We start from the raw sequence: 26,271 nt of genomic DNA, 5'->3' as shown, positions 1-26,271 counted from the left end.
CCATCAGTGGCAAGAAACTAGAGCCTGTATTCCCAATCCACTTCAGATGTGTTTTATTCCATCAAAATGATTCAGCGCTACAAGAATGCCATCTTTTAACTCATTATTGTGTGATGAAAATTAAAAATTATCAAGTCAATGATGTCATTTTCTATTTTATTGTTGACTAGCTGTGTCCAACCTGGCTCTATTTCATCCATGCTGTCTCTTTCTCTGCTCCTCTTTATTACTTCTCCTTCCTCTGCTCTCTCTCATCTTCCAACAATGGATCATTCAAAATTCCTATTTTGAAATCTTTACTTGTTTATACTGTATAACAATAAATACCCAAAGGAACCGTATGTGACTGATTATTTTAGTCACGAAATCACTGGACTGGCCTCTCGCAGGTTCCACATGTACTATGCAAATAAGACTGGCTTCACTCCAGGCAATGTTTTTTTAATTTCAACAAAATAATCCTTCAAACGCTTACACTAGATGATTCAGCCCTACTGCAAGACCACACACCACCTCACCAACATGGCTTCAGAAATAAAAAAAAAAAACACGGAGGATGATTGACATCCTCAGTCTTGTTGAGGTATCAATGCAACCATGTTGTTCCAATGACTTGTCTTCTTTTTCAATTTATAGCAGTAAATGGACCTCACATACTCATAAATACGCCCCTGGTGAGTTAGAGGGGCCTCTTACTGCTGTGCACCATAGAGAAGCTGACGGTCTTGGTTGCCACATATGAGTTTTAGACAGTTTCTTTTGTTCTTTTATGGAAGACACTTGTTTAACTGGATGCACCAACTTGTTGGTTCCTAACCTGGAGTCCTGGCTCCCCTTGGGGCCCTGGGACCTGTCTGCTCTGACATCAAAATTAGATGTGCATTTTTTTTTTTTTTTTTTCAAAATGATCATTAGAAACATAATGTTCGACAATGTATTTTTTTTTTTTTACATTAAAAAAAATAACCATTACGGTTTAAAAAGTTGACGTTTTATGCTAAAAAAATTCTAGTTTTTTTAAGTCGTAAATTTATGACTGTAGGGTCAAAAATGTATGAGAAACTGAAATGAAAACAGTGTTTGGATAGCCACAGTTCACTGCAATGTCTCCTCTAAGTCTAGGTGACGATGGTTATGTGATGATTCTGGACTTTTTTTAGAAACGATTAGGGAGCCCTGATGAAAACAGCTTGGGATTCACTAACTGATATGAAGACAAAGAACCCAATCTGAGAAATAACACATGGTCCTCTGTTCCTTCTGTGGTGCCCAATCAGACTTTCCCTGATCCAGCCATCAAACGTTGCGTTAACCTTAGTGGAAGTGACTGTCTTGATCTTAACTAGCATTACAACACCGACAAACAGCTGGCAGTGATCCTCATACTAACATTAAGTAACACAGCTGGTAGCTAAGTGGTACTCACTGATGCCTTTATGATGAGGAGTTTCTTTCCTTTCACCTCCTAAAAAGCAGCATTATTGACCTCAATGCATTGAAAATGCTTAAACTGTCTGACTTTCATCCCAGTAGCTTTGCAGGAAGAATTCTCCACTATTGTAGACACACCTGCATGTAAACATCAGTGGAGTAGAGTGATCTGGTCTAGACTGTTGTGATATTATTGAATTAAATAGTGTCCAGGGTGTGTAAGGGTCCATGGTTCATATTAATATCTCTGTTTTTCTGCAGCTGTCAGGTGCTGTAAACAGGCATCATTTTGAGACACAGCTCCATACAGATCTCAATAGCTTCTACTGTCCTGCGCCTTTTTGCCTTGAAGGCTTCCTCACTGGTCATGTGAGCAAAAGCTATGAGTATTTCCTTTGGCTTTTGGCACATGTGTGTTTACATTCTCGGGCATGTTTGTAAGTTGTAACAGTGCTCATCTGATTGGTGACACTTCCTGATCTGCATTCTCTTTATTGACTGTTGCTGGAATACTACAATACAACATATCAGTGGTTCTCAACTGGTGGGTTGAGACCCAATAATGGGTCCCAAAGCCATTTTTTGTAGGTCGCAGATGTGTGCCTGAAAAAATATGTGGAAAAAAAATCTATGATGGGCTTTTTTTTTATTTTGAAGGATGTGTCTCCATCCCTTTTTCCATTATATCTTTTGGTCCATTTCAAATCAAACAGCCACATTTTTAGTTAAAAATATTTGGTTATATTTGCAAAATGTAAGACATTTGGGTTGTGATTTGTTGTTAAGGAGAAACTGGTGGGTTCTGATGTTTGACCAGTTGAGAACCACTGCTATATGACTGTAAATATCAATCATGTTTGATGTCAACAATTCCAGATCAAGGAGGCTCCGACTCAGGTGGTTGGAAGCAGGAAAGTAAAAATACTGAAGTCACTCTCTTTGACACTTGTTTGGACAAATTACTGGTTGCAAATAACTTTGAATTGTTGATTGTTGGGGGCCCAAAATTGGTCCTAAAAATGCCTAAACTGTAGCCAGACTACTTCGTACCTTAACACCCGGAGAACACTTTTTAATGTTTCTTATCCAATAACTTTACATGGTTATGCTGAAAAACACTGAAAATAACTCAAAGAATCCAAGTAAAAACCATATTTGCATTTTTGCATATCTTATTCCCCAGCATCCCCTCATTCTTCACCCTTCTCTTGCCCCCATCTCTCCCTCCTGTCAGACAAACTGGTTCAAAAGCCACCAGTAACCTGCTGTTTCAGTCATTTGCTCTGTAAAGCCAAAGCCCTCCCTCCTCTTCACTAACCATTCTTCCTCTTTTTCCCCTCCATCCATCCCTCCCTGCTTTCATTTCATCCGTCGCAGGGGAGGCTTAGACTTGTTGGTCGCAGGCCAGGGAAACTCTTTTCTCCCTGTAGGCGAAACAATTGGCTTCTTTCTCTCCCCCACCTTTCTCTTTGCTCATTTTCTTCTCCATCCCTCCCTCCGTCGCATTCCCCCTTTTCAGTGGGACGAGGTTGAGGTCCTCTAATGTCTGTAAATTGCTCCGTCCCTTTCTCTTTTTCTCCCTCCAACTCTTCTACATCTTTTTCCTCCACTTCTGCTTCTCTTTCTCTATTTCTCTTCTTTTACTGACTTCTAAAACTCCTTTCACCTTTCTCCATGCTTCATGTAGAGTTCAACCCCAAATTTTTCCTGTTTTAAGCCTCTCACTACTATCTCCTTCTTTCCCTTTTTTCTCCTTCTCCCACCTAATTAACCCTTTTTGCTTCTCCATCGTGCCCTTTTAATCCTCCTTGCCCCATTAGTTAACAGCTTTATTTTTGACATTTACTCCCCTCTGTTACCTCCTCTCCTCTTTTTCTCGCTGTAACATGTGGTAGAGAAAGGTTAGAGGTTAAACTGTTCAGATCCACCCATTTGTTTTGATGTACTGTAAAGTAGGGTTGCACTCTAACCTCTTTCTGAACAGCGTGTCTCACCCTAGAGGCGAGCCTCTTTGTCTGTGCCGGTCTATTTAGGCTGGTTTTTGACAGTATGGTTGCCCCCCTCCCCTCCACATTCACACACACATATTCTAAAGAATCTCCCTCTCTGTCTTTATTTTTAATCCACTCCCTCTTGGCATACCGCTGCTCTGTGTCTATTGAAGCTGAACTGAATGCAAGTGTCAGCGGGCCCAATGGCTTTTTTATTAAGATGCATTATGGAGTATGTGAGGAGCTTGTGTATGTGTGTGTTTCTGTGTTTGTGTGTTGGCAGATCTAAGTGCTGAGAAGCAGGAGTTTGTAGATGAGTACATGTGCTCCTGCACACGCTCAGGGCTCTGACATGAGACCAGGATGTACAAGAGGCAGTAATGAGTAACACTTTATAATAAGTACAAAAAAGCTGCCATAGCTGGATAATGAATGAGTAAATAAGTGCCAACTAACTGTGCTTGTTAACATTTAAAATGTCATTTTTACAATCCCCTTTGATCTATTTGGCACTAAAAGATAACCAAAGATAAAAATAATTGTCAGATAACGTGCTGTTGAAGTTTTTTAGGGAACAAATGGTGACTGAATTACAAGTTAACCACTTGTTAATGGGTGGTAAGTTACTCATCATTTGCCTTGTAAGTATGCCAGTTTAAGTAGATGGCAATTAGTTAGCAGTTTGTGGTGATAAACTAACAGTTGGTTAATCATTCATTGTCTTGTAATAATGCTTAATTTAATATAGATTACCGGCAGATAGTTACTCTTTAGTTTCCTTTTTAATAAGTATTAAGTTACTTTTTCTTTTCCTGGCTAACTATGTTTAGCAGTTGATTCTGGGGTAAGGCAGAGGTACGTCTTTGCCCCTACACCCTTCGGTACCTGTATGGACTAGATGATGAGGCGGGTAGCTTGAGCCGTGAACTGTTTGTCATTTGGCGATGTCCAGATCTGGACATGGCTGATGATGCTGTGATCCTTGCGAGGACTGTAGATGTCCTTGTGGGGGCTCTTAACTTGCGTTGGGAATGCACGTCTCCTGGGCCAAACCAAAGATCCAGGCTTTTGGGGATGCCTTGGATAACGCCATCAGATCTGTGCCCGTGAACATTGAGAGCACAGAAGCTGTAGAGCAGTTCACCTACCTCCAGTTATTGACTGACTGCCATGCTGAGAGTGGCAGTCCCAGTAACTGAGCATGCAGATGAAAATCAGAGTCTTTCCCTCCTTGGTCCTTCTGGTCTTACAATACTCTTGTAAGGCCTGGACGTTGACCGCTGGGCTAGTTAAGATGCTGAGGTTTGGTACTCATCTGTTGCCAGGTTAACAACCAGTTGGTAATTCATTAGTTCCCTGGTTCATTAGCAGTAAATTGCTGATTTGTTCCCTGGTTACTCATTTCAGGAACATTCACAGTTAGTTTCCCATTTGCTGCCTGGATAAGTAGCAGTTATGTATTCATTCATTCCTATACCTAACGTTATACTTAACGTATAATTATGTAACATTACGACGCATGAAGCAAATAGTTGGAACTATTTCTTGAGTAAACCACGTGGCGGAGTGACACAGTGCAGCAGCCATGTCTGGAGTGTAGTTCTGGCTTTGAATTTAACTTTAAAACATCTCCGTCTCATAATGTTCCATGATTATTTCATAGTGTGGTGAATGTACAGGTCACAACTTGTCCACGAGAGCGTTTTGGAGTTGTTGGATTGTGTATTTGATGAGTTTGATGAGGGAAAGCCGGAATACTGTCTGCTTACATTGAGTTGGCACAGCAGGTACATACTCAGCAGCGGCGATCTAAAAACAGCTTGCACCAACAACTGAAGGTAATGAACCTATTACTAAGACTATAGGAATTATGGAAGTGGACGAAATTTGCCAAAATGTTGAAGTATCCCTTTAAAGAGCATTCTCTCTTTAATTTTAGTTTTCTTTTTAACAAATCTGACAGATCAAAACAAGGTGTCTGCAACTCTGCAACTAATGAAGTCAAAGAATCACAGATCAGTGCTGGTCTCCACCGGTCTTGATGAACATTCCTGAGTCCGGCCAGTCCAAGACCGAGACAAGACCGGGTGAAAATGCTCTTGAGTCCAAGACAAAACCAAGACATTCAAAATGTGGTCTTGAGACTGTTTTCAAGGCCAAGACCGTTCTCAAGTACTACAACACTAGGGATTATATATTCCATCTGGCCTGGGAGCACCTCGGAAACCCCCAGGAACTGGAACTGGAAAATGTTGCTTGGAAGAGGGATGTCTGGGTTGATTCACTTTGCCTGCTGCCACCACAAACTGACCCCGGATAAGTGGAAAAAGATGGCTGGATGGATTATCTGTTAGTTACAAGTTTGTTCCCCAGTAATCGTCCCAGTTAGTTGTTTGTTCCCTGGTTAACTGGATGCTGATTTGTGCCCTGTTAGTCTTTATGATTAGTTTTTTTATGTTTCCTTGTTAAATGTCAGTTATTTTCTATTATTTATTCCCCAGTTATCTTTTTGGTAGTTTTACAAATGTTCCCTAGTCAACTACCATGAAGATACGTATTTGTTCCCTGGTTAACTGTCAGTTAATCACTCACTTGTTCCCCAGTAATCAGCTGTTAGTTGTTAATTTGCTCCTTGGTTAACTCACAGTTATCATTCCCATTGATAGATAATCAACACTAACTCATACGTACTCATTCACTCTCTTTTTCAAAGCAGTCAAACAATTTTTTGTCTAGTTAACCACTCTACAAATATTTATTTGGTATGCAGTGACTTTGATAATTTTACTGTATTTTAACTGGCCTTTAGTTACACAGCAAATTTTAAAGTATTACCTAACACTATTCCACTTAACTTTTGTTTTAAAGTCCCACAAACACACACTCTCAGAGACACACTCACAAAGCTTGGGGAGACCCAAGGGAACAATGGGACTTGCTGCTCCTTTTATAGCAGCTGGCTAGAGTGTAAGGGCTTTGGTGCGGTCCCTGTCACTCCCACAGACTGTGACATTAAGTGTGTGTATTTGTGTGGTGCATGTGTGTAAAGGAGCTGCAGCTGATGTGAGTGCTGACGTCCTTTTCCTTGAAACACTGCAGCCTCTTTGCAGCATTGAGCACAGATACACACTCTCTATGCCTCATATACACAAACACACAACTGGATAATGAATATTACATGCTTTGATTTCTTTTTTACTTCACACCTGAGCTCTGCAGGCCAGAGCTGTAAAGTGTCCCAGACAATTCCCCCCTCATACAACGCCTCTTTGTGCCCATTTGAAACACTGTGTTGCATGTGCGCTTTTGTCCATTCATGAGTGTATGTGAGTGTGTTTACATACTGCAGGGTATGTGGGAGTTTATGTTCCTGTTCAGCTCTGTCCTGTTGTGTTGTGGCCTGGGAGCTGTGAGCTTATGAGAGCTCTCCTGTCTCCACGCCTCAATAGCTCCATTATTCATAAAACTCTGTGCCAACAGCCTTGACGGGCCTGTGTGTGGATGTTTCTGTGCATGTGTGAAGGGAGAGAGTTCCAGTGTAGATTCTTATTTCAAAATACAGATAAAGTTCATCGTCAGATTTCTCAGGAGTGCAGCAGCTCAGGATAAAGAGAAAACGAGATCAAGTGAAATACTGCATGTCTTTAGCTTGAAATTCACAAGAAAAAATTGAGCCTTATGTGGAAATTCCCCCAGGTTAAGATGGCAAATATGATTGGGGCAGTAAAGAAACACTCCAGTCATTCTCATCATAGACAGCAGAACAAGACCAGTCTGTTACCAATCACCTACTTAAGACTGGCTACACACTAGGCCATTTTTAAATCTAGACTGATCTCAGGAACCTGTTAGACCTCAGATATGAAGACAGATACATGCAATACAGACTTTACAATCCTCTGAAAGAACACACTATGATTTGCCCACAGTGTAATATCACACACCCGCTTTCTGTAGTAACAGTTTCCACAGACACGAGATCTCCCAGACACTCCTGCGATCCAACCAAGCGGCAACCTCCAGTCCTGAAAAAATGAAACCAATGCAGAAGTGCAAAAAATTGCTATACGGCGATCCACTTGAGGCTGGCTGCAGGAACACTGGAAGTCCCGTCTGAACACCCGTTAAAAACCTGTCTTTTACACTAGAAATAAACCGGTTTACAGCCTGGTTCCAAAAAACAAACGTGTCTCATTAGCTAATGTCTTCAAGTCCTCTGACTGTCTGGGGTGTGAATATTTTTGTACCACAATGGTTTAGATTATATTTAGGAAAAAACCTCACTGCGCACCGATTGACACGTCTCATTTGATTGACAGATAGCTCAACAGGCAGAAGCTACGTTTCTGTCAACCAGAATGCTAGCTAGCTGACAGGAAATCGAGCTAAGTGGGCTGGCAGTTAGGTTGATCCAAAATTTGGTTGAGACCACGATTTCAGTGTGGAGCCTGCTACGGATTGCCTTCAAAAGCTGTTTGAGTCCACCTATTGTAAGCAGATGGTTGACATTACACAGAGTTTGTCCAATTCTTTTTACAGTCTATGGAGCCAACATTAATTTAATTTAAACAAATGTGACGGATGGTCAGCGTCATCAGCTGGCTTTCCTGGCTTGTGCTCTATTTTACAGAAAAAATCAAAGACAAAAAGAATGCAAGTCAAATCTACTGATGGGTCATTTGTGAACGAGCCGTTTCAAAGAGCCGACTCTTTTATGTGAATGAGAAAAGCCGGATCCCATTTGAGAGTCATTTTATATCATTATAGCACTTTTTTTTTTTTTTTTAAGTATGTTGTTTGTGTGATATGTGATTGATTAGCAGGAATGATCTTTTCTACATGCACATCTTGCATTAGGGACACAAGCTTGATGGTACAACATTAGCTATATAAGGTGTTTCACACAGCCCAGCCAGTAAGCAGATTTCATTTGACCCACAGGGGGTTTTGGGGGGACAGCAAAGTATATTAAAAAAAAAAAATTATAGCATGATATTTTCATCAATTCAAAAAACTGATCACAATTGAACTAAAATACCAGAACAAATATTAATTATATGTCATGACATTGCTAAATCTGGTTGTCAAATGAGTATAACTGGCACCCAAATGACGAGCCATTTGGGAGCCGAAAGAGCCAGCTCTTCTTTCTGAGCTGAACCAAATGATACTGATCACATAAAAGAGCCAAAATTCCCATCACTAGTCAAATCCTTTCCTTACAATATTGCACTTGACTCTTGTCACAGTTGTGGTGGCGACCATAGGAAACATTTATAATAACTACACAGTATTAACCCTCAGGTCCCCCTTTAAAATAAAATATCCCACTTTTCCATTTAAGGCCATTTTAAGTCATTGTATATATTTAAGAGTATGAAACAGAAAATGTTTGGGTCATTAACTCCAATCCTAATCATGTATAGCAAATGTGAATTCATTTTCATATTTTAACATCTAAATGCCAGTTTATTTACATAATGCATTTTTTTGCAAAAAAAAAAATATTTTCCTTTTAGTGAATGCAGGTGTTTTTTTTGTTTGTTTGTTTGTTTGTTTGTTTGTTTGTTTTTTTGTGCAAAGATTTTCTGTCTGAGATAGGACAATCATAATCTAGTTTTTCTTTGTAGGGCATTGAGGGTGTTAGTTCCCCAACTTGTATCTAAGGAAAGTTCGGGAAAATGGTGGGAACTACTGGTCTAGGGATTTCTTTACCTAAATTTAATTAAGCCTCCTGGTAGGCAACTGCATCAAAGCCCTGTAATGACACAGAAAGTCTTAAGTTGGAGCAATTTGTTGTGCTTAAAAACCAGAAATGCAACCTGGGTGCTGCCCAAATATCTCTGCATGCATTCAGCTACTCCCAAGATTGTACAGGTGGACCAATCAGAGCCAAAAATCAGCTGCAGGAATAATATTTTTGGTGAACCTTTGTGGAGTACAAATACCAGAATAAGACTTCAGTTTGGCCATGTGCTGTCTCCATGTCCATGAAGAATTTAAGGGAATTTAATGAACTGTCGTAGGCATGTATAGGATATTGCCCAGTGATGGATGCAGTGTAGTGTACAGCTGAATGGAGTCTGAGACACAAACGAGAAGAGAGGCAGATAAAGGACAGTAGAGGTGATTGTTAGGAACTAGAGAAAGAGAAAAGATTGAAAGGAGGAAAAGCAGACTGGCAGCCTGTCACTGACCAAGTGCCAACTGCGAGGTGTAATATAATAAAGGAGGCTTTCTACTCAAAGGCTTTATTGTTGCAGCTGACCGCAGAGTCCAAAGTTCTGAAAGAGAGGTGTGTGTCAGGCACACTCTTTACTACACAGCGCTTATATAGATGTACGCTCACAAACCAGTGACCTCATTCCAGCGCTCGTCTGTGGTTTTGCTGTGGTTTACAACAACACGCTCGCAACCCAGGCCCGAAGTTATTGGGTACTTCTCCCAAACAATAACAAATCTGTCACTTAAAATTTGACCCAATTGCTCAGCTAAGTTTATAGAGATCCATTTTATATAAACAGCATGGCCACCATTCACCAAAACATCAGATCTCATTTTTTACCATCAGCTGGATTTTAGGCCTCACTCTCCTCTTGTAACAAAACTTAGCAAGGAGCTAATTTCTTGGTTTAAAAAAATAATCTTGACTAAATTTTCTTTAGTTTGAGGTTTTTTAAAGGTGGTCGCATCTGCTTGGGTGAAAAACAGGGCTGCACAATTGTACTATCTGGGAATCTTAATGGCACATAAATATTTAAAATAAATGAATTTCTGCTTATTTTTGTCTCATAATAATCTCAAGCAAGATTTCTGCATGATTACTGAAACTTTATTGTCCTTTCAAATCAAACACGAACACTGAATTCAAACTTTATTTAGAACTGATTTCACTGCACTGCATCAGCCCAGAGGTGATGTTACCTGTACTATCACACATGTGCACAGCCACCTTTCAGAGAAAGTTAGACCGAACCATCACATAGAGTTTACTTAAACTGTTTTAATTAACATATGCAAAGCATATTTCCATTGGGTTTAGTTATTATTACTGAATGACATTTAGTTTGATGTAATTTAGTTACACTTTACTCAAAAATCTGTTAAAGACCCTGGAAAGTTTAATCCAAAATTTTTGTCTTAACACACTAGATATGTTGGAATATGGTTGCTGTAAACACGTGAAAACACTGAGATCTACATGAAAGTGAATTCTGGATTTGGACTGAAAGTTTTTCCCCTCTTTCCTGGCTTGGTTTGATTTGGGCGGGGCTAATATGTGGGCTCATGATGTCACGAGCAAATTCATTTTCACATTACAGGGTCTTTAAGTTTACTGAGTTTGTTTTAACTGAGTTTATATAAAGCATATTTACATTTTGTTCAGCAATAATGATTAAATTACACTTGATTTGATTTAATTTACTTAAACTTTACCCCAAAATAAAGCTTAACTATTACTAAGGCCTAGAATCATGTTTTTTTTGGTGTACCTGAGCCCATGCCCTATTTGAGCCGAGCTCCTTAACCGTATTTACAGGCTTGAGGTGGATAGACTTGACATTTCGTTAATACATCCAAAGTTATTTTTAGTAATACAGTCAACAACTCGGATAAAATTGTGTTGTACTGCAACATCTGATAGGATGTCTTTGGCTCCCCTTGGGCCTAAGAGGAGGTATGGGAACCCAAGCTCAACCCAATTCAATTTGGGCCACTCTATATGAAAGTTTTAGGCAGGTTTTTATATGTGAATAGGGATTTAGTGTGTGGCCTGCAGTTTTGGTTATTGTTTTCCATCACAGTGAGAACAAACTGTTTCATCTTTCATTCATTATCTAGGCTGAAGTCTTTCAATTTTTTGATAAGTTTTTTTTAGCATGGATCATGCTTTTGAAATCATGTTTTAAAGCTTTGAATAACATAATTTTATTCCTCTGATGCTTTGTAATTCAATTTTGACACCAAATCTCAGTACATAAAAAGTCTTTGTGTTGCTGAATTCACTCACAAGTGACTTTCTGTTGAGCACCAATGCACTCATCCATTCATACATCCATCAGCGTCACTGTCGGCTCATTAGTCCTTACAATGAAGAGAGCCCAGTGCCAGTGTGGAGAGGGCGAGAGACAGTGTGAGTGAGCCAGAGAGAGAGAGAGAGAGAGGGGAAAGCCACTCTGAGTTGGCAGAGCAGCTAACACAGAGAGATTGTGCTTGGCTTGGCAGTGGGCATATCTCTATCGCACACAAACAGACTTCAACACTGTAGTCTGTGCGTGAGTTTTGGACACTGTTTCAAGTCCTACTGTAATGTGGAGAGATTATAGTGTTGTTGTCATAATGGGGGCTGGCATTAACACAGCCTGGCAGGGGGATCCATCTGACTCTTTCTAAATATACCTCAGACACCAGTGTATTAGTGTATGTGTGTCTTTCTGTGTGCAGTGGCATCACTAGCAAAAGTACACTTATGCAATTAGTGTCCATTTCTAAATCCTCTCCTTTTTCTGTCTCTATTTTTAGGTCTCTGTGCTCATGTGTGAGGTTTTCGTCCTATCTCGGATGCAATAGGTAAAGTGAAAGCGAGCTCTGCACCAAGACGGACAATACAATACAGAGATTACAGCGGAAATTAGGAATTTCACTGGAGGAGAGTGAAGCTTTTTAGGCCAACAAGGGGGGAGAATCTGTGTTGGGTTTGAGCCTGAACTAGTCCGAGGAAATCACTGGCATTAAATCACCGTGGAACCTAAATTAGCTTGGACAACGGAAATTTGAACATCAGCGTTTGAGAGAAAAGTGTGCCAACATGATGACCATGATGATGATGATGGCGGCCATGATGGTCACCTGCAGCTCGCTGTTCCTGCTCGGTCTGGCTACCGCCCATGCCTCCTCCAGCACATCGTCCCGCACTTCCTCCTCCTCATCTTCCTCGTCATCCTCCTCTTCCTCCTCCTCACCACGAATGAAGCTCTCATACAAAGGTAATCAGATTTTTTTCACATTTTGTGGTTTGTTGGTGCAAGTTTACACCTGAGTTTTGTCTCTTTCACTACACATGATGTATTTTTCATCCACTCACTCTCTGTGCTTGTCATACGAGTTTCTGCCACATCTTTTTCACTGTAATTGGTTCTGATCAGTAGCCAGCACTAATTTGTGGTTGCTGTGACTATACACAAACAGTGCACGCACAGTTTAAACACGCCGTGGTACGGCTTTGTGTTCCATATCCAGCTTTGTGAGTTAGAAGCAGGCAGCTCAGTGCCCAGCAAAACCACAGAAACCAGGGACGTGTTCCATCATTGATAGCCAGCAATTACAGCCCGAACTAACTCACCAAGGACGTGATACTCGCTGAAGGCCGTCTGCCCAGCTGAGATATGCGCTCCCTTTAATTTAGTCTGAAGGTAACATGAAACATATGGTTCTGGTTAGAAAGACAGCAGAATGTTTAGCTTTAGATGGACCACGAGGGACTTAAAGAGGTACTAATGACTGCATACATCACTGAAATGGCCTGATTTTATGGAGCTTTCAGTGGGAACAGCAGCAGTCTCTGCAGCTGGTGGCTCGTCTTTCATATCTTATCTAACATTGTCATTTGTAATAAAGCCAAGTTATATGAGGGCCATTTTCAGCATTGGTGGCCACCAACTTGAAACTCTTTGACATACTCTTGGAACTGAATCAACTCTAAAGCCACAAAGCAGCTAAAGCATGGTATGCACTATAAGATAATCATACAGATTTTAGGTCAGATTCCCCTCTCTCTGACAAAACTAAGCTAAGGCCTGGTTATATGATGGTTCCAAGGATTATCTGGCTGGATTTTCCTGTGGTGTGAGGCGTGTTTAGAGGGATCGTCTCCATTCCAATCAGCCTGGAAGACGATCAGAGCTGATCTGACTTGAAATCATAAAAATATCAAACATGTTGAATACCTACAATAAGAAGTCCTGTTGTAGTATTCCAGTATAGCTCAGCTGGTAGAACAGAGAGTCTGGAGTCCTCAAAGTACTGTTTGCGAAATCAGTTCCTAGGTTTTGTATTGTTTAGTGCATGTCTTTCCCCACTCTCTCTCCTCAAATTTCCTGTCTCTCTTCAGCTGTCATCTGCATAATGGCATTAAGCCCCAAAAATAGTCTTTAGGTGGAAAAAAAAAAAATCCTGTTGTGTGGTGGGAACACTAAGGATAGCCGAGCATGCACTTGTTGGATCACATGAAATGAAGCAATGGCCAATCAGGAGGCACACTGAATGAAGGAGGAAGCACAACAAACCCAGCCATTGTCAATGCACAGAATAAATGGAAGATCAGCTTGTTGATTTGTGACAGCAATACAAGTGTATTTACTCTCTTGTGTAAATATAACACAATCAAACTGACAAGGGCTAAAATTGTTACTGCCATGTGCTTAGCAGTTAGCTAACAGCCAGTCACATCTAGCTTGTTTGTGACAAAGTCTCATTTGACCACACAAAATTTTGAGTTTTGACAATCAAGACTCTGGTTGTTATTGAATGGCTGTGTGAAGTGTGTGGTATGCTGTGTTGGAAATCTGCACCTCACTACAAAAACAAAACTATTAAAGTCCCTGTAAAGTGACATCCAAATTTTGTGACTCACACACAAGATATGTTGGAATAAGGTTGCGGTAAACATGTGAAAACACTGAGATGTATGTGTCACTGAAATTTCAATTTAGATGGTTAGAAAGTTGTTCACATCTTTCCAGGCTGGGCTAATTTGAGCAGGGCAAAAAAAGAAGCCAGTCTTGACGGGGAATTACTCCGCCCCCCTACTGCAACAATGATATAAAATCACAGAGCAGTTCATTTCAGTCCAGTTTGTTGTTAGCTGATGTCACTGTCTTTATTGAAAGTTAACCGCAAGCTACATGCTGTGTTTTGTTCATTATGAGCTAAATTTCCCAAATCTATCAGCTACAGTGGCCTATGAGTCATTAAAAGTATCATAACAGAGAGATTTGTACCAGAAAACAGTAAATTTAATCCCCAACTTCTGTCTCTCTGCTCTGGCACACAGCCAAACAGCTGTGCTCTGATCGGAAACATTTTTTAAAATCTAAGAGGACTGCATTTCTCGTTAGTGGGCGTGGCTTCAGCTCATTCTACCGACACGCCCACACTATCATGGAGCAGATTTTACTGACTAATTTTTCATGATTTGAAGCTTAACTTGATAAACTTATGAGATGTTTTCATGACTGAAATTTGCCCTGGTGGCTCATAACACTGTAGCTTGTCATACAGCCAACCTAAAATAAAGGTTTTGTTAATGACTCTACAGGGACTTTAAATCTGTTACCGTGCGTGTGTCTCTCATTAATTAGTTGTTCAAGTTTTTAAAGCTCTTGAGTGTGAACCATGTTCAGCAGTTTCATCTCTTAAGCTTCAACACTACAGTCAGCTGGTCTGCCTATCATTCTTATTAGCCTTATGAAATGCAAATTTTAGCATTTCAAACCAGCATGATAGTCATGAGAACATAATCAAGCTAACAGGTTGTATTTAAAATCATTACCAGTCATGAGTCCTGTGTCATTTGAACATTTTATACTTTGTTTTGAATTCTAAATGAGAGTACAGATAAATAATACAGATAAAGAAGACTTTATAACCCTATAAATGTGAAATATTATCATTTTAATGTATACATTGTTAACATGTGGGTGGTAGTAGCCTGCTGTGAAATAGGGATGGGAATTTAGGCTCTTTTTGGTCATTGGATCATTTTGCTCAGCTAACAGAGAGGAGGGTTGGTGTTCGGTCTAACCCTAACCCTTTCAGCTTCCAAACGGTTCTTCATTTGTGTGCCAGTTTTGCTTCATTTGACCTGCCAAGATAAGCAGTGTCATGACGTGACTGATCTTTGTGCCAGTATTTTACTCCTATTTTTTTTTCTTTTATTTATGAAAATATCATGTAGCTTTTCTAAAATGCACAGTCTCCCCAAAACACATTGCTTGCAGGTCAGATTAAATCTGCTCACTGGCTGGGCTGTATGGCACACCTGATACAAAACAATGTTACACCATCAAGTTCTTGTTCTTAATGCATGGTGTGACCATTGCAGAGCAATGAGGAGAAAAGATCATCCCTATTGATCACATAACACAAAGAAAAAATGGAAAATACCCAAATATATATGAAACTGTAATAATGTTATAAATCTTTAAGGATGGAATTTTGCACTGCTTACTATGTAAAGTAATGCAGAGCAAACCTGCAAACACATATGTAGTGCTCACAATGGCGTATGCTGCTACAGAGTGGAGATGACACAGAAGTATGATCCAAGCTTAAGACCACATTGAACTATTGAACCATGAGCAGTATGAGTTTTACAAGATTAACAGCATGTATTTGGTTTCCACATCTTTCTTTGCTAATTTTACAAACGCCATATATAAAGTGACGGAAAAGGTAAATGATGCATATCCATGCAATGTGACCACAACTTGTACAACTCCTGTTCCTGCAGCCCTCACCGGGATGAAAAAGCTATTTTTAAACCACTTTTGAAGTTCTAAAAATAGCACCATTTATTTTTTCTCCATACAGCCACACCGTACAATAAAAGTATCTTTACTCTTTTCCATTACTCATGTCAGGGACTTAAAAAATGCATGTCTGTGAAGAATTGGATACTGTGATACTGCAGCAAGTGTCTTATTCCCAGAGATCCTGTCAGCTCAGTTTGGTGGAACAGAAGAAAAAACACATTTGCTCAAAGAGGCACAATAGAAATAATAGTAGACCTAAAGTCCTGATGTCATGCAGGCGACTGATGGGTGGCGTCAGTCTTAATTAAAGTTATTTATAAATCCCCATAAGAACAACAGCAGACTAATAAAGCCATTTTGATTTTTAGTCCAAGAAAGCCTTAATCTTGTTCTCTAAAGCGCTTGTTTAATGCTAAATCAGCAGGGAAGGATGTAGTCCCTCCTTTTGTTAAGAACACAGTGTTTTCCACTGCCTTTGGGTAACTATTGTTGTGGAAGTTTAGAAAAAAACAACCACGATTTTCCTCAGCACTGCTCCCCCAGGATTTGTTTTAACCAGTTTGGAAACAACAAAGACATTTGATTTTTCCATCCACAGCTAACTGTGTTGTGGCTGATTTTTTTTCCTTCCTGTTTGCAAGTCACTGACTGGAAGGCACAGAAATGTGAATATTGATATTAAGAGGCAATCTTCTTTATCATCCTCATGGCTTTCAGCCCCACAGCCAACAGTCTGATACAGATCTTAAGACTCTGATAAAGCTGGGGATGTTTTTGAGGCCCTTTGAGGTCACTGTTATGCATTCATTGTATTCAATTCATAAAAAAATTATAAAGACACAAATAATGGCAACGAATAAAGTACTGTCTGTTTAGCACTTCACGGAGATTTAAAGAGGCTAGTGAGAGTTTGCATGTTGTTATGCAACAGGAAGAGGCTTTTATCCCAACATAAGAACACAGATTTAGTTGTTAATTCACAATGAAAGGTCGAACATGAACAAACAGTGCTTCATACTTTATAAAATAGACTGACTAATCCTAGCAGGTCATACAAAAATATCATTAAAGTTTACAAGGCAAACAACCACCCTAAATCTTTCCTGATTTTTAAAAGTCTCTGAAGATGCTATAACCTGAAAATATCCAAAGTTTTGCACTCACTATTAAGATGCTTGTATCCCCTGCCTCTAAGAAAGGAAGCATCTTATGATCATTTTTGGAGACTTGATATTTGTTATCTGTAGTAAGCAATTTATTTTTAGTGCCGTATGCCCACGAAAACAACACAACTCATCAGGGTCTTGTTATTGAAGCCATCTAACAGACCAACACACTTCTGCAACGCCTCCTCGCGCTGCACTCTCACTTGAGAAAAACCAGCAAGGGACGATGCTCCAGCCAATGAGGAGGCTAGTACTCAAGGCCAATCAAGGCTCAGAAGCTCGGGTCAGAGGGAGTGTCCCTATTAGCTGCTGTAGTAGGTGTGCCTCTGCCTCTCAGCTCAGTGAGAAGTTGACAGAATGACGGCGTGTAGAATTTGTTCATGCTGAGATGAAGTGTTTTCCTGCCTGTGATTCGGCCACTGATTTCAGTGGAAAAGCTGAGCAAAATCACTCCACTAGAACTTTTTCAGTATTCGATTCAGCGGACATGCACATTCACGAGGAGGTATGTGAGAAGAGGGGCAGAGCTACGGAGCTCAAACACGGAGAAGAACAGGAAGGGAGGGGGAATAGATCTGATTCTACTCGGTTCTCATCAGATGTTACATACTCAAGCTTTAACTCATCATTTAAGCATTCAGAGTTATAATTCAGAGCTCAGTTATAAACCGGTACCTCCCAAAGTATAGGCTGGGTCCAGAAATACTGTAGGTGGGCCCCGAGAGGTAAATAACAATTACTAATGAAATGGAATAACAGTAATTGTAAAAATATATATATATATACTTGATTACATTTTTCCAAAGTCTCAGAAGTGACAAAACAGAAGTTTTCACTAATGTCATCTTCTTATTGTTTATTTTGTCTGATATATTCCGTCGGTGTCACGGTTTAACTGGTGTTTGATTAAGTGGTGGCGCTCCATTAAGTATTCTACGATCCTGGCCAATAGAGGGGTGCAGGAACGAGTCCTAGAATGTGGAAGTGTGTTAGCATTTTGGCATTTCCGGTTCCCTTGTCTGAAAGTCTATGGGATTTTTGATTGAGTTTTCAGTTAAATGCCTGAAATACGTAGGTAACCTGACATGCCAGATGGATGTGTTTCACACATCCATCTGGTAAACCTTCCATAGATGGCATTTGGGGAAAGGCAGAGCCTTTGAAAAAAACAACCCATAGGGTGATTGGATGAACATTCTGTCTGTCACATCTTTACGGGCAAACGAGAGCAACAGAACACGTGACGTCCTAGCCCCAAATCGAGGGGCAGCTGCCACCGACCGAGGAAAATCCTTTGAGAACTGCATAATGCGAACCATGGCAAATGTACAAACATCAGCGCACAACTTTTGTCGTTTTTGAAAAGGAAACAACTCAATGCTGTTCTTTGTTCTTCTTTTAACAAAGAAATATTGTCAAGCTCTGATAAAACTTGCGACCAGAAGTACTGCCCCTCGATGCTGATTGGTCCTGTCACTTTCTAACGGAGCCCAAACGGTTCCGATGGGAGCTTTGAAAGATGGATTTGCCAGTGAGAAGCACAGAAACGGTGAAATCCATCTTCTTTGCAACGTTATGAAATAAGGTCTGTGGTGAAAACAGTTAACATTTTATCCTACAACATAAAATACATCAGAAACATGCCCCACCTTTGAGTTGTGTATCTTTTCACATCTATATAAAGGTGGTTGACAGATGTGGTTCACATCTATATAAAGGACAGCTAACACAGCGTTTGTCGGGAAGATTATATGCCATCATCTGAAGTGCAGCTGAGCCTGCTGCTCACTCCTATCCTCTGTTGGTAACGCTGAATTCAGTCGACCATGTTGTAGTTCAATATAATAATAATAGTAATAATAATAAAATAATAATTTTTGAATTATGGATCTGAAAAAAAATGCCTTCGAAAATAATTGTGAAGACCTTTACTTGATCAGTGGGAACAGTGGCTGGTTAGTTTTGCTTTGTGCTTTGTATAAATGTCTCTGGATCCAGGTTTTCACACTGAAACACACTTTTTATTATGTAAAATTATGGAGGTTAATACGTGTCAGGTCATGGTTTTAGGAGGGTTAGGGTTAAAGCATTCCTGCAAGTGCTTGAGACTGGTCTCAAGACCACATTTTGAAGGTCTTGGTCTTATCTCGGACTCGAGAGCATTTTTACTCAGTTATGTCTCGGCTTGGAGTGGCCAGACTTGAGATTTTTCATCAAGACCAGTTGAGACCGGCACTGATCTGCTATTATTTGACCTAATTAATGTGATAATACATGACATGACAATGCATTTGAAATACATACAAAGATTTGTTTTTTAGTTAGTTGCAAATATTTGTTGAGATTTGAGATTTTTCATGTTGTGCTTTGAAAGAGTTATAGACTCCTTGTTTTTATCTGTCAAATGTATTTTAGAGAAAACTAAAATTAAAGAGAGAATCTCTTTAACTGTTCAACCTTGTCATGGTTTTTTAAAAGGCATTTTTATGGTCTTGGTCTTGTCTTAGTCTCAGTCTTGACGCAGTTTCCACCACCAACAGTCTTGGTCTTGTTTTGATCTCAGTGCACTCTAGTCTTGGGCAAGTCTTGGTCTCAGATAGTGTGGTTTTGAGTCAAGTACTACTACAGTCCCTCTCACTATGAGCGATATTTAACAGGGCAAATTATAAGGTGACACTGTCTTTACTCATATTTGTGTGATTTCAGAATTGCAGCAGTTCCATGGAGTGCGGCGGTTCGAGCTGGAGCGTTCCTGCTGCTTCAGTGCTCTGCTGTTGGATGAAGAAAGAGGCCGTCTTTTTGTCGGAGCCAAGAACTTCCTGCTATCGCTGTCATTAGATAACATCGCCAAGCAGGAACACAAGGTAGGTAAATCCCAAGAGGAACAACTCAAGGAACTTTCCTGTCTGACAGAAAACATAGACATTAAAACACTGAAATGTTATTCCACCACAGCAGGATGAAATGTTTGTTGATCAAGCATAACTATGAAGCTTTTACTTTGCTGTGGTTCAAACATTTGACATTTTGTTATTGAAAAAGACACAGAACACATAAGAATGTCAAACACATTGCAGTCCATTAAAACAACGTGGTATAATCCAAAACACCAGAGAAATGATTTAGCCAACAGTTCTGGTAAATATCTTTGGGTCATAGGAAGCAATGTCAAATTACCATGGATGGATTTTAGCACTTGTGTTATTTTTAAACAACATCAATGAGATTATTTTGGCAAATGATGAAAATGAGGAAGCGTTTTAATCGTTTTCATAATGAACTCCATGTTGTTGCAGTTCCTACTAATCATTAACAATCTGACCACACTCGCAAACTCAGTTTGTTTTCATGGGGCACAAAATACACAAAAGCAAAAATGCTAACAGGCCTTTACACATGGTATCAAGATGCCCCTTATGAAAAAAACGCACATGTGTGAGTACTAAAGTGAGCTTTTCACTTATATGCAGAGGAGACAGGGCATACAGTATATTGCCAAAAGTATTCACTGACCCATCCAAATAATTGAAATCAGGTGTTCCAATCACTTCCATGGCCACAGGTGTATAAAATAAAGCACCTAGACATGCAGACTGTTTCGACAAACATTTGTGAAAGAACGGGTCGATCTCAGGAGCTCAGTGAATTCCAGCGTGGTACTGTGATAGGATGCCACCTGTGCAACAAGTTCAGTCATGAGCCTTGCTCCTAAATATTCCACAGTCAGTTGTCAGTGGTATTATAACAAAGTGGAAGCAATTGGGAATGACAGTAACTCAGCCACGGAGTGGTAGGCCACGTAAAATGAGGCGCATAGTGCACAGAGGTCGCCAACTTTCTGCAGAGTCAATCGCTAAAGACCTCCAAACTTCATGTGGCCTTCAGATTAGCTCAAGAACAGTGTGTAGAGAGCTTCATGGAATGGGTTTCCATGGCCGAGCAGCTGCATCCAAGCCATACATCACCAAGTGCAATGCAAAGCGTCAGATACAGTGGTGTAAAGCACGCCGCCACTGGACTCTAGAGCAGTGGAGACACATTCTCTGGAGTGACAAATAACACTTCTCCATCTGGCAATTGGATGGATGAGTCTGGGTTTGACGGTTGCCAGGAGAACGGTACTTGTCTGACTGCATTGTGCCAAGTGTAAAGTTTGGTGGAGGGGGGGTTATGGTGTGAGGTTGTTTTTCAGGAGCTGGGCTTGGCACCTTAGTTCCAGTGAAAGGAACTCTGAATGCTTCAGCATACCAAGAGATTTTGGCCAATTCCATGCTCCAAACTTTGCGGGAACATTTTGGGGATGGCCCCTTCCTGTTCCAACATGACTGTGCACCAGTGCACAAAGCAAGGTCCATAAAGACATGGACGAGAGAGTTTGGTGTGGACGAACTTGACTGACCTGCACAGAGTCCTGACCTCAACTCAATAGAACACCTTTGGGACCAATTAGAGCAGAGACTGAGAGCCAGGCCTTCTTGTCCAACATCAGAGTGTGACCTCACAAATGCACTTCTGGAGGAATGGTCAGAAATTCCCATAAACACACTCCTAAATCTTGTGGAAAGCCTTCCCAGAAGAGTTCAAGCTGTTATAGCTGCAAATGGTGGACCGGCATCATATTAAACCCTATGGATTAAGTATGAAATGTCACTTAAGTTCATATGAGAGTCAGGGCAGGTGAACAAATACTTTTGGCAATGTAGTGTATGTGGCATTAATAGAAAAATATAGGAAATCAAAGAGATGGACAGAGAATGAAAAAAATAAATCCAGTATTCATGCTAATAATGATATCTGAAAGAGATATCTTGAGTAAAGCTGTGTTTGAGCGTGTGATAGTGATATTCACTGGTTTGATTTGCAAAATCTCAAACTTGGAAATAAACATTAGAGCACACAATGCATTCATTTATAAATGTACACAGTCACAGAATGACTATGAGACAACAAAAAGCCTCCTGCAAACATCTGCTCACAGCTGTTTTGGGTAAATGACATGCTTTGTGGGTTAGATCTAAAGCCTTTGTTGGTTTAAGTGCTACGGGGGAGTTTGATTTATGTCGCGGGTGTGCAGATTTACTATAGCTGAAGCTGTTAGGAGGATGTAAAGATAGAGAAGCAGATGGGACAGGGCGGAAGCCAAAGAAGAAAGTGACGATTGATACAAGTATGGAGGGACTGAGAAGAAGTAAAATGATATGATTTATTTACACTTGGCGCATTCCTTGTACAGCGGTTGTGTACTCTGTGTATGTGTGATGAGCAGCCATAAAATTGCATTTTTGGCACCAGCAGGGTGTTTATTTGATATTGATTGGAGAGTATTGCAGCCACTCTTCCTCCAGATGTGGGTATACTCTTAGCTTATACCCCACCTTTGACCTATCCAGCAAAAAGCGTTGGTTACATGCTGCTCCTGCATACTTAGTACACTTTAAAGGCTGTTTTGTATTTGCACACTGACCACCAACTGTGGCTGCTTGATTTAATTTAGTAAGGATCATTATGAATAGTTGGAAAGGAGTTTAAGTATCTTGGGGTCTTGTTCACGAGTGAGGGTAAAAGAGAGCGTGAGATTGACAGGTGGATTGGTGTGGCATTGGCAGTACTGCAGGTGTTGTGCCAGACCGTTGCGGTGAAGAGGGAGCTGAGCCGGGAGGCAAGCTCTCAATTTACTGTCGATCTACTTCCCAACCCTCACCTTTGGTCATGAACTCAGGGTAATGACCGAAAGAATGGGATCGCAGATACAAGCGGCCGAAATGAGTTTCCTCCGGAGGGTGGCTGGGCTCAGCCTTAGAGATAGGGTAAGGACATCCAGAGGGAGCTGGGAGTAGAGCCGCTTTTCCTTTGCACTGAAAAGAGTCAGTTAAGGTGGTTCAGGCATCTGATCAGGATGCCTCCTGGTCACCTCTGCATGGAGGTATTTCAGGCACGTCCAGCTGGGAGGAGACCTCGGGGAAGACCCAGAATGCGCTACTTATCCTATCTTGTCTGGGAACATCTTGGGATCCCCCTGCAGGAGTTGGAAAGTGTTGATGGGGAAAGGGACGTCTGTGTGGACTTGCTTAGCCTGTTACTCCCCACGACCCGGCCCTGGATAAGCTGATGAAGATGGATGGATGGATTATGAATAGTAGTGCCACCAGCTCTGTTCACGTCATTAGATATTCAAGAAAGCTGTAAAGTATGACCCTCTTACTTTGCTTGTGATTGGCTTACCCTGATTTTATTTTCCAATCACTTATCAAAGACAGTAAAAAATACTAAACAATCAGAGGCAGGGTCAAGCTACTACCATACAATGTGCATAGAAATGAGGAGACTCCATGGAGACTAAACAATTGTAGTAAATGGATATTATCTGTTTGCCTGTGAACACCCATCACTGCACCTCTGCTTTTAAAGAAATAAGCACCAACAATGCTAAAACTGAGAATACAATAAAACATCATCTACTGACATGGGGTTGATTAAAACAGCAAGTTATGAAATCTTTACCATATAAATGTTTTTTAACAAAAACAGGTGCTTCTCAGAACAGTTGTAGGAAAAGTCACATTTTGCCTTGGGTAAACTAGACCTAACTGTGGCTTTAATGTTTATGCAGGGGGAACTAGCAAGTTCACACTATCTAGTAGCATACAGCAGGTTTAGACTGCTAAATGAATTGAAGACTGAGATGACCATGTGAATTTTTTCATGCTGTGTTTCAGATCTACTGGCCGGCTCCTGTCGATTGGAGGGAGGAATGCAACTGGGCTGGGAAGGACATCACTGTAAGTCAGTTTGGATGACTTTACCTTGTCTAACCCTGTCTCATTTTCATTTCTGTTCTGGATTCAGTTCCAGTCAATGTGACAATGCTCACTTTCTATCTCTTTGATACTGTTTTATAAAGAAGTAGATCAACATTTCCAAATGCTGAGTCACACCAAACCCCTTTTCAATTAGGTTAATGTGGTCTAATTAGCTGACATGCCAGAAAACCAATTACATAATCCATTTTCAAAATCACTGCTCATAAGTCCCGAGACGTGCAGTGTTTAATGAAAAGGTCTTAGGAGCTCCACATGGAGGAGGCAACACTCCTCTCCTACGCAGCCCAACACAATGCTACCTTTTAATCCACTGCAGTCATGGGAGTCGTCACAAGACACAAACACTGCCTTTAAACTAGATCAACATGTAATAAAAAGGTGCAACACTCCTACTTCAGACCTGCCCTGCAGTGAGATCACTTCCTCACAATATGTTTGCTTTAAACTCCATCAGACGGAGACCTGCCCAGCCTGTGGGGTTTTCCACAACAATCAGTCCTTCAGTGTGTAATATGTGGTCTCATGGAGAAGAATAAATCTCTTTAATGATGTTTAAATGACAGACTTGGACTTGGTTAAGGTATTAGATAAACCTAATCAGCACAGTTTGATTTCTACTGGAGAAACCTTGGTAAAGCATTATCACATGGGTAAAAATAGGGATTGACAAGATTGCTGTGACAGCAATTTAAAGAGAGATAATGTTTCTATTTTTGGTGCTTTCTTCTATAGTCACTTTCAAGTTCAACATTTTTTAAATTAGGACCCGAGACATTCATAAGGGCTTATTTTATCATATATAAGACAGTGCAACTGAAGGTTATGCCAGAGGTAAGGGCAAATCATTTGATCAACCCACAACACATGAACATAAGATTACATAAAGATTTCACTGCAGCTTCTGTTCTTTCTTAGGCCTTTCAAGGTTCTAATTTCAAAATTAAGAGAAACATCCTATATACATTCTGCATTTAAAGAAAACAGTGGTCAATTTTTAAACCTTGTGGTGCTGATTGACTGAAAATCTTTAATTGAAGACAGAAAGAGACCAGCAAGACTTACCTGTGCTATAGGTCCATCATCACTGACAGAACTTAGAGTACCTGTAGCAGGACTGCAAACATCTCATGGTGAAAGCAGATGAAACCGGAAAGAGTGAAGCAGCTGTGAGCTGTGGACTTTGCTGAATAATTGATCTGTTCACATCACAAGACAGTTTAAACCTTTTTCCCCGAGAGACCGTCAAAAACAGCATGCAAGTGCAAGATATCACATCACATCACATAATGGTGACGCATTCGTTAAATATTTAATTCTTTGCTCTGTAAATTTGTTTTCATGGACAGGATCTCAAGTCACAGTCTGATAGAGGACTCTTCAGGAGGCACAGGGGTGGTTTGCAGCTGGGTGAAGTGACTGGGATAAGACTCAGCACCTCCATGTCTGAGATCAAGGTTCTCTCTCTGGGGCTTGAATCTTTGCCCAGAGTGAAGGAGTTCAAATATAGTGGGGTCTCATTCACAAGTAAGAGTAGGATTGGCCGTGAGATTGATGGCGGATTGGTGTAACATCAGCAGGGTTGCAGGCAAAGACAAAGGCAAAGCTTTTAATTTTACAGTTGAGCTTTGTTCTAACCCTCACCTATAGGCACAAGGTCTGGATACCAACCACAAAAATGAGAGTGCAGATGCAAGTGGTCGAAATGAGATTCCTTTGGAGGATTCTGGGACATCCAGGGTGAATAGGGTGAAAAGTTGGACACCTGGGAGGACCTCAGAGTAGAGACACAGCTTTTATTGCAAAAGAAAAAGTCAGTTGAGGAGGTTTGGGCATCTGATCAGGATGCCACCTGATGTCTCTGTGGAGGTCTTCCAGGCACATTCAACTGAGAGGAGACTAGAACTTGCTGGAGGGATTATGTATCCCATCTGGTATGAGAACACGTTGGAAGCTGGAAAACATAGGGAGCGGGATGTGTGGGTTGGCTTTCTTCGCCTTCTGCCATTGGATTATGACCCTAGATAAGTAGAGGATGGATGGATAGATGGATGGATGGATGGATGGATGGATGGATGTAAATCCCCCCCCCCCCCCACACACACACACACACACACTTTAAACAGTAATCCATCTTTTATTTGGAACGTAAAGAAACACAAGTGTTGTGCTTTTTATTGACAAGCCGTTGATGATCCATGTTAACAGTCGCCATGGTAAAACAATTCAAACATGCAGATAGATACTATTACAGCATTATAAGCTCCACTTTGACAGGCGAACAAGCTATATTGAGTGAGAAAAATGAGAGAAAATAGAATATGAATATCAG

At 40.6% G+C, this 26,271-nt stretch overlaps 1 protein-coding gene across 2 annotated transcripts in view; it reads left to right on the top strand.

The window, feature by feature from the left end:
• The window catches only part of sema3b (sema domain, immunoglobulin domain (Ig), short basic domain, secreted, (semaphorin) 3B), a 166,029-nt gene that overhangs the window by 98,854 nt on the left and 40,904 nt on the right, over window positions 1–26,271 (top strand). For both annotated transcript variants that reach the window (XM_041798958.1, XM_041798959.1), the window contains 3 exons: window positions 11,946–12,409; window positions 19,828–19,985; window positions 23,838–23,900. In XM_041798958.1, coding sequence (XP_041654892.1) covers window positions 12,232–12,409; window positions 19,828–19,985; window positions 23,838–23,900 — 399 coding nt within the window. In that variant the 5' untranslated portion in view covers window positions 11,946–12,231. The remainder of the gene's footprint in view (window positions 1–11,945; window positions 12,410–19,827; window positions 19,986–23,837; window positions 23,901–26,271) is intronic.

This window comes from Cheilinus undulatus, linkage group 11 (genome assembly GCF_018320785.1).
Source record: "Cheilinus undulatus linkage group 11, ASM1832078v1, whole genome shotgun sequence".
In the NCBI taxonomy this organism is placed as follows: domain Eukaryota; kingdom Metazoa; phylum Chordata; class Actinopteri; order Labriformes; family Labridae; genus Cheilinus; species Cheilinus undulatus.
The sequence above is the reverse complement of the archived record's forward strand: the minus strand, read 5'-3'. Positions and strand labels throughout refer to the sequence as shown.